The following is a 9,356-nucleotide window of genomic DNA, read 5'->3' as shown; positions in this document are numbered from 1 at the left end:
GGTCTACATTTACAAAATAAAGAGAAGGAAGCCCTTCATCCAGATGGAAAAGAAGAAAGCCCAGAGGAATGGAAGGACTATGAGGGAGGAGGGCCTTAGGAATCACTATAGTAACCAATTCGAAGGGGAATATTGACCAATCAGAGAGGATATCAGGACCCAGGAACTGCAGCCTTTATAAACCACAGGGGAAAGGAGCTCAGTGGGACTCTTTTCCCCCTCCCTACGTGGGAGTCAGTTTTGTGGGACTCTTCCCCCTCCCTACGTGGGAGTCAGTTTTGTGGGACTCTTCCCCCTCCCTACGTGGGAGTCTGTACTTGTTCTTCAGTAAATCTCCACCTTTGCTATATCACTTTCTGTCCGTAGATTCATTCTTCGATTCCGGTGGACAAAGAATCCGGGTTCCAGTCCAAAAATTTGGTATCAAAATCAATAAAAATATATTTTTTAAAAATAAGCCATTTCCTTGTGCCCAGTGGCAGTTTACAAATAACGAGGGCCCCTTGCAGTGAGGCAACTGAGGCTGGGGGCCTCTGGGGGACCTGGACTTCTGGTTGGAGGAGAGCTGTGGAGTTCCTCCACTTCCTCCTCCAGCAGTGCAGCACCCAGGGGCTAGGGAGGGGTTCAGGCTCCTGGTCATCTCAGCCCCAACCCACCTGGAAGGAACATGATGGGAGCACCACACACTTGTCAGGGGGCCCGGCCCCCAGACGGCAGCCCCCGCCCAGCAGAACCCTGGGCCGCAGTGATGGCAGAGCCCTGTGCAGGGGGCTATCAGTCCCATGTGGCTGCCTGGAGGAGGTGAGCCTCCTGAGGCTCCAGCAAGGGGACAGGCCCTGGAGGGAGCCAGGGAGGTGGCTGGATCAGCTTCCTAGGGGGTCAGGGCTGGCGGTCCCCACTGCCCCCTTTCAGACCAAGGCAGAAGGAAGAAAACCTTAGAGACCCACGTAGTCTCTTGCCAGGGGCTGGATTTCCAAATCGAAGGAGCCTTGGGGTGTGAGGTTCTGGGGGATGGAGGCCCTCGAGGGCCCTCCTGAGTCTGAAATAGAGCCCAGTCCAGGCAGCCTGGGGAAGGACCATGTGAGGGCTGGTGGGGTTGGAATTGGGCCTCAAAGGACCCAGAATCCTGGAATTTTTACAACCTGTTCATGATAGGATCTAGCATTTATTTTATTTTATTTTAATCTTTTGTTCTGCTTACAAAAGTAACTTGAGCTTGAGCTGAAAAACATTACACAATGTTGTGAGTGAAAATCACTGGGGACTGGGCCCCAGGCAGAAGAAGTCACAGCCAAGTTCACGGAGCCATCAAGGACGCCGTGCCTGCAGTCGTCAGGGTTACGGAGCCTCGCCGGGCCCCACAGAGGACTCCTCCCCGCCCTCCGTGGGACTGGGAGCTGGCCCCTCTGCCAGCCTTCCGTCTTCTTTTCCTTCTGGAAGAGAATGGGGTGGGTCAGGAGGGCTCAGAGGAAAAGGGAGGGGTGAGGGTGTGGCACAGACCCGAGTCCCTGAGCTCTCAGCCCACCAGGGGATGACCTGGGCACCACTGACCGACTTCGAAGATTGCCAACGCCAGACATACGCTCCCAAAGGCCACAGAGGCTGCTAAAGTCATTTCCAGGAAACTCTGGGCCAAATCTGGGCTGAGGACTAGGAAGCTGCTGCTGCCACCAGTGACTGGCCAGGGATGGAGCAACGTGTGTGTGTGTGTGTGTGTGTGTGTGTGTGTGTGTGAGTGATGGCAGCCGAGGGGGTTGGTGACTGCTGGAGACCTGCCTAAGGGAGCCTGTGGGGCAGAGAGACACCCGTCGTCTGCCCTCCATCTCTCCACCTGAGGAAGGCTGGCTTTTGTTCGAATCCTCACAATAGCGTGTATGGGCTAGAGCCTATCTGGCCCAAGAACCTGGGCAGATGCCCAAGCTGAGGTCTCAGAGAGGGTGGAAAAGGCCCTGGAGCTGACCCAACCCAATGAGTTGAGCGGGAAGTCTCTGAGCCAGATGTCCCCCCTTCACCCTCTGCAGGGATCAGCTGGTGGCCTCAGGGTAGTAACTTGGCCTCTGAACCCTGCTTCCCAACAGGTCACAGGACAGCACCCTCCACCCCCTGGGCTGGCAGGAAGAAGCAGGTATACATACACATGGAGGCCCTGAACCAGAACTGGCTGGTGGAAGCGCTCACAGGGTACACTGGGCACACTGCAGAGGGGCCTCCAGGTTCTGGGGAGATGGGGTCCCCAACTCCCTGATTACAGCTCCTATCCAACAGGGGATGGAGGTGAGGGGTTCCTCAGGCCTGTAGCTGGGGTGTCCCATCTCAGGAGCCTTAATGTCTCAACCTTGGGGAAGTAGTGGGGCCCCCCACCCCTGACCTCAGAGCACTCACCACTGTTTCCATCAGTGCGGAGGGGTCCCTTGTACTGCCCAGCTACCTGGTGGAAACCAAGAAGCTTTGGCTTCCCTTTCCCGGGACTGGCTACCAAGCCGAGTGCCCTGACTGACGCCAAGAGGCCCCTGTTCATACGCAGCAAATAGGCCCAACTGCTGTGGCTTTTATTTTCTCTATCTTCTCAGGGCTCAGCAGACCCTGTTTCTGGTTGGGAAGAAACCTCAGCTCATCTCCTTCCCAGTTTCTAGGCATCCCCTCCCCCAGGCGTCCCTCAGGTTTCCAAGTTCCACTGTCACCAGCACCAAGCCTGGCAATCCAAATAGACTTGCCACAGAAACATGCACACACAGACCGCCCCCCCCCCCGCCCCCGAACACATAAATACAGAAATACACAAGAGCAGGCAATGGACAGCCCTCGCCAGTTGCTCACTGGTTAGAGCATCAGCTCTCAGACAGAAGGGCCGTGGGTTCGATCCCCCTTCAAGTACACATACCTTGGTTGCAGGCTCGATCCCTAGTCCGGGTCAGGGTGTGTGCAGGAGGCAACCAATCAATGTGTCTCTCTTACATCAATGTTTTCTTTTCTCTCTCTCCCCCTCCTCCCTCCCTTCCATTCTCTCTAAAAATCAGTGGAAAGGGTGAGGATTTAAAAAAAACAAAACAAGAGCAGGCATGGACAGAAATAGGCCCAGGGACATGGACACACAAGGACACACACATAGACATACCTTCCCAAATACATATGTAGACACAGAACCCCAGACACACATGCATGGAGGCTATAGACTCGCAGAGAAGAGAGACTACATGCCGACACGCTCACAGCACGGGCATGCTCTTTCTAGAGCCAGCCAGGCCTGTCTGTCCCCTCGGCTGTGCGGTGTCAGGGGACTTGCAGCCCCAGGGAGGTCTTGCTCGGTTTTGCTCGCTGGGACGAGGGCCTCACCTGTGTCCAGCTTCCTGCGTTTCTGCTCAGGCTCCGGGGGGGCTGCCTCAATGGCACGCTGGGCCTCGGGATGGATCTTGAGGAGGGCCTTGGCCAGGGTGGTGGGGGCGGGCACCCCCAGGGACATGATGCAGTGCACGCCTCTGCGCTTGGCTGCAGCCACTTTGTCACTGTCCTTGGACGCTGTCAGCAGCACCAGTTTGGAGAACTTCCTGGGCTTGGGCTTCCTGGGAGCTGAAGGGACGACATCTGTGCCCGGCTCGGGGGACTGTGGGGACGGCTCCTGGCCGGCCTTCACACTCTCGCCCTCCTGTTCGCTGGGCTCAGGCAGGGGCATTGTGGGACCAACGGCCTGTCCCCCAGGCCACACTCAAGCTCCAGGAGACGGATTTCTCCTCCTGATTCCTGGCAAGGAACCTGGCAGTCCAGGGGCTCTGTCCTAAGGAAGAAAGCAAACCCCCATCAGTGAAGCCTGGGCTCAAGGAGAATGGATCTGGGGCGCAGTTTGGGCAGATGGGGCACCAAGATGCCCAAGGACCTGAACAGAGCTGGAGAAGCCTGGGCCGGTGCTTCTGCTTGGCCAGCTCCTCTCTTCGCAGCAGTGAGCATGTCACCTCCTCCATCCAAACCTCACTTCCCCACGTGTAAATGTGCTTTTACAATTAAGTCCTGCCCTTGGGGGGGGGGGGGGAGGCTGCTGGGGATTAAGATACTGATAACTGAGTTACTACAAATCCAGGTGCGTGGGTGCTGGGCCTGAAGCAAAGTGTTTCGTGGTTTTTTCCATTTAAGCTTTCAGCCACATGTTATGAAAGTCCGCCATTCTCACTGACCCAGGTTACAGACGAGGACACTGAGCCTGCCAGGGCGACCAGCACAGCCATGAAGCGGCAGAGCTGGGAGGCCAGCTGAGGCCGAGCTGGAGCCCACCCCACACGGCGCCTGGCGTGCCTTGTCCAGGATAACAGTCACCGGCGTTCCTGAGCACCACGCATCAGAGACAAGCACTGGGGACATGAGCTCAGCTCACTGACCTTCCCAGAATCCCCGCGCCCTCTCACCCTGACACTCTGCAGACCACAGAGTTCCTGGCCCTGAGAGGCGTGACTCTCTGGACTCACAACTAGAACCTGTGCCCACCCCAGGCGGGAGGCCTGGGCCACCCAGAGCTCAGGAGGTGCCAGGGGTGCTTTCATAGTCCATGAAGGCAGCGATCTGACCTTGTGCTTGATCTGGTGCTCCACTGCCTCGGCTGGGTGGGGATAGGGCTGTGAAGCTGTCCAGAGAATCTGTGGTCACTGAGGGCTCCCTGGCTTCTGGCCTGGAGAAGCATAAAGGACAGATTACGGGGACCAGGCTGGTCTGAAGACCATGGCCCTGGGCATAAGCATGGGGTGGCCTTTTTTGTTTTGGGGGCAAGTAGGTGGTGAGCAGATGGCAGGTCTTCCCAGTTTACCGTGTTAGCCCAGAACTAATGCTGCAGCCTGGGGAGACTCTTGCCTGCCCTGCCCAGGACCAGGCTGCAGCAAAGCCCACACATGCCTACTTGCACCCTCCGTTCTCACTGTTTCCTTTTTCCTGTGTCCTCACATGGTCTTCCCTGTGTGTCTATACCCTAAAGGCCCTTTCCCTAACACAGCCACATTGTGAGGTCCTGAGTGTTAGAGCTTCAACACATGGGTTGGGGGTAGGCACAATTCAGTCCACAGCAGCACAGAACACGGTGAGCGCCTAATAAATCATAGCGTGTGGTGTCTCTATATCTCGATCCCAAACTTCCATGCACGTTCAAACCGAGAGCATGTCCCGGATGGCAGGAGTGCGCGGGGCCTGCACGTGACACTAGGACAGCGGTTCTCAACCTGTGGGTCGAGACCCCTTTGGCGGTCGAACGACCCTTTCACAGGGGTCGCCTAAGACCATCCTGCAGATCAGATATTTACATTACGATTCATAACAGTAGCAACATTACAGTTATGACGTAGCAACGAAAATAATTGTATGGATGGGTCGCAACCTGAGGGACTGCATTGAAAGGGCCAGAAGGTTGAGAACCACTGCACGAGGGATTATTTACTCAGTGGGGAGCCCTCAAAACCAGCTGGATCTTCACACAAAATGCCACCACAGTTCCAAAAAGCTCTGCCTGTCACCCAGGGGAGCCAGACTACGCTTATATGGATTTTTTTTTTCATCATCCAAATTTTAGGGTCATCATCCAAATTTTAAAAATATGAAAAATGCTTGTAGAACCACCTTTCATCCAAGATCTACCCATTTTGAAAACATTCCTGCACAATAAACCAGCTCCTCTACTCGGCTGACACCCACTCTTTAATTTAATCCGGATTTAGTTTTCTAACCAAAAGGAAAAGCAATGAGATAGGTTATATTGAGGTTATTCTGAAATATTTAAATGGAAAAAAGGTAATATTGGATTCTTTAAACAGTAAATAGGAAATCCTGCATCCTCCTATCACAAACTGCTTTCATTTCTGCATTGTTTTCTACATACATCTTTTTTCAGAGCTACAAGCAAAGCTTTCGAATAATCGTATTTCCTGCTTTCTTTCCATTTATTAGGGTAGAAACCACCAGTTTAGAGACCAGATGGAAAGACCCCTAGAGAGTGCCAGAACACAATTTAACTTACCCTGTAAGTGTAGAAAATTCAATTTAAACTTTAAGCAGCAGTATTCTAGAAGGCCACAAGATAGTGATGTTGCTCCTTAAAATGAGCCATTTTTTCAAGATAAAAAAAGAGGACATAAGGGGTAAAAAAAGATATGAAAGGTTTTAAAGTGTTTCCATTTGTGCCCTACCTGGTTTGGTTCAATGGATAGAGCGTTGGCCTGCAAACTGAAGGGTCCCAGGTTCGATTCCGGCCAAGGGCACATGCCTGGGTTGTGGCCTTGATCCCCAGTAGGGGGCGTGCAGGAGGCAGCCAATCAATGATTCTTTCTCATCATTGATGTTTCTATATCTCTCTCCCTTCCTCTCTAAAATCAATAAAATATACTTTAAAAAAAGGTATCTACAAATAAATAAATAAAAATAAAGTGTTTATATTTGGCTTACAAAAAAGCATTGTTAGAAAGTCCAGTAAACACATTTAGCAAAGATGATCTTTTCTAGGCTACACAACTGTGCATTTTTCAAAAAAAAAAAAAAAAAAAAAGACCAAGAACTTTGATCCCTGTCCTGTGTCTTTCTCTCTCAATCCACTCGTCTTTCCTTTTATTTATTCTCCATTCCAGTACATTCTCATGTACTTACTAATTTTATTTGACCCATTCTTAACTTAAGAAGCAGGTGCTTTCTAGTCTGTTTTCAAAGAATTATGTTAAAATGCACTACAGGTAACTAAGAAGCATTCATTAAAATGTTAGCAGTGGTGGGAATGAGGGATTTCATTTTTGCTCATTTTCTATTTTTTAATAATTTCCCCCAAATTGTAACATGCATGAACTAATTTTACAAGGGAAAATATTTAACATTAAAAAACATAAGATAGCCGAAACCGGTTTGGCTCAGTGGATAGAGCGTCGGCCTGTGGACTGAAGGGTCCCGGGTTCGATTCCGGCCAAGGGCATGTACCTGGGTTGCGGGCACATCCCCCAGTAGATGTGCAGGAGGCAGCTGATCGATGTTTCTAACTCTCTGTCTCTCTCCCTTCCTCTCTGTAAAAAATCAATAAAATATATTAAAAAAAAAACAAAACAAAAAAAACATAAGATACATTTACCAAGATGGTAATTTTCCTTTTAGTCTACTACTTTAGAAAAAGTCTCCATTCCTATGCCACATAATGTCATGTAAGAAAATAAAGATTAATATAAACAACTAGAATTTAAAATGAATAAAATTAAACTAGAGAGAGAGAGAGAGAGAGAGAGAGAGCACACACACCCTGCCCCTCCAGCACTCCTGTCCATGTCCAACATTAAAGTGACCTGCCCAGAGCCATGTGGTTGGTCCTCAAGCTGAGATCTGAGCCAGGAACAAAAATCCTATGACATCAGCCCATATCTCCAGAACAATCTTCCTTCTAAATGTCACCATCACCCCCACTCTGCCCTGGGAAGACTGAGACTCCAGGACTTAAGTAAGTGGCTCCAGACAGCAGAGCTACCAGCAGCGAAAATTTGAACCCAGGCCTGGCTGGTCTGCCCTGAGCAGCTGTGGCTTAAAGTGAAAAATGCCAGTTACAGAGGAAACTGCATGCAGGACTTCGGAGTAAGTCCTCAGGATATAACCCAAAGAATAAAATAGGTATCCATAAGCCCACACTGACATAAATGGGGGAGAAGGGACAAATCCTTACGAAGAATTCCAAAAACACTTCCCCTTTAGGAGGTGAAGGTTAAATCCGACCCTTGATACGGGGGAAAGAATAGACTTTTCACAAATGTCGAATGGTGGGACAATTAGATATCCAATACAAAGGAATGAAGATGAACCCCCTCCTCACACCATATACAAAAATTAACTCTAAATAGATCATAAAAGCTAGCTATAAAACTCTTTTTTTAAAAGATAGCAATAAGTCTTCATGAACTTGGATTGGCAGCTTTTTTCAATATGACACCTAAAAGTACAGGCAACCAAAGAAGAAACAGATAAATTGAAAAAAAATTAAAACTTTTGTGAAGGATACTGTCAAGAAAGTTAAAAGAGTGTGGTGCAGTTGCTTGGGCATTTCCTGTGCACCAGGAGATTCCCAGTCAAGGGCACATGCCGCAGTCTCAGGGGTTGTGCAGGAGGCAGGTGATTCTTGTGCTCTCACATCGATGTTTCTCTCTCTCTCCCTCTCCCTTCCTCTCTCTCTAAAAACCAATAAACTAATTTATTGTTATTAAAAAAATTTTTTGGTTAATCCTCACCTGAGGATATTTTTTCCATTGATTTTTAGAGAATGGAAGGGAGGGAGGGGGATGGGAGAGGAAAAGAGGAGGAGAGAGAGAGAGAGAGAGAGAGAGACCAATGTGAAAGACACATTAACTGGTTGCCTCCCACATGTGCCCCAACCAGGACTGGGGATGGATCAAATCTGCAACCCAGGTATGAGCCCTTGACCTGGAATGGAACCCATGACCCTTTGGTCTGCAGGTCAACATTCTAACCACTGATCAACACTGGCCAGGGAGGTGGGGGGAATCAATAAATTATTTTTTTTAAAAAGAAAGTTAAAAGGTAACCCACAGAATGGGAGAAAAATTTTGCAAATTACATATTTGATAAGGGTCTTGTATCTGGAATTTATAAAGAACTCTAACTCTGAAATAAAAAGGCAACCCAATTTAATAATCAGCAAAGGCTCTGTATTGTTCTTTCTGAAAAGAAGATATACAAATGGTTGTTAAGCACATGAAATGTTCCACAGCATTAGCCAAATGGGAAATGCAGAACAAAACCACAATGAGATACTACTTAACACCACTGGGATGCACATCAGTCTCTCTTCTGGACTCATCCCCACCCTTCTGGAAATTTATTTTCTAGGTGTAAAGGAAAGGACTGAGGGGCAGCTACTTTAAGCGAAATGTGTATATTTTGAAAATTAAATTTTTACTCAGTAAAAGTTCAATAAATAAATAGAATTTTAAAAAGTGAAACAGAAATGAATTAAAAAGACCAAAAAGCTTGACAGTTACCTTACTTGACTCGGTTTACACCCTTCCATTAATTGTGTAATCCGGTGGTTTTAGATTGCTGTGGCCTCCAGTCACCCACTGATCCCAACCAGCTGTCATGCTGTTGGTCTGCGCAAAGGAACCCCAGAAGTGTGAAGAGGACCCCGTGGAAGGCCCAGTTCACACACAGTTAAGAACTGGCAGGAGCCTCTGAGATATCACCAGGTCTTTGGGAGGCCGTGTAATGGCCCCCAACAATGTCCAGTCCCGACCCCTGGAACCTGTGAATGTGTTACCTTACATGGCAAAGAAGAATTAAGTTTTCAGATGGAATTAGGTTACTAAAGTAGATGAGCTTGGGTTATCCAGGTGGGGCCAATCACAAGGATC

General features: G+C 49.3%; 1 protein-coding gene across 2 annotated transcripts; it reads right to left on the bottom strand.

The window, feature by feature from the left end:
• Window positions 1–1,145: 1,145 nt before the first annotated feature.
• LOC102439538 (FLYWCH family member 2-like) lies at window positions 1,146–4,888 on the bottom strand. 2 transcript variants are annotated; one of them, XM_023749293.1, is made up of 3 exons: window positions 4,554–4,888; window positions 3,334–3,772; window positions 1,146–1,430 (listed from the first exon to the last, which is right to left on the bottom strand). In XM_023749293.1, the coding sequence occupies exons 2-3, from the start codon at window positions 3,668–3,670 to the stop codon at window positions 1,339–1,341; spliced, it is 429 nt and encodes a 142-aa protein (XP_023605061.1). In that variant the 5' UTR covers window positions 3,671–3,772; window positions 4,554–4,888; the 3' UTR covers window positions 1,146–1,338. The 2 variants fall into 2 exon arrangements, with proteins under 2 accessions (XP_023605061.1, XP_006109094.1); XM_006109032.3 differs by having other exon boundaries at window positions 1,146–1,433; window positions 4,554–4,871.
• Between the last annotated feature and the right edge of the window lie 4,468 nt (window positions 4,889–9,356).

This window comes from Myotis lucifugus, unplaced genomic scaffold, assembly GCF_000147115.1.
Source record: "Myotis lucifugus unplaced genomic scaffold, Myoluc2.0 scaffold_5159, whole genome shotgun sequence".
Taxonomy (NCBI): domain Eukaryota; kingdom Metazoa; phylum Chordata; class Mammalia; order Chiroptera; family Vespertilionidae; genus Myotis; species Myotis lucifugus.
Note: the sequence above shows the minus strand (reverse complement) of the source record. Positions and strands in the feature narration are given on the sequence as shown.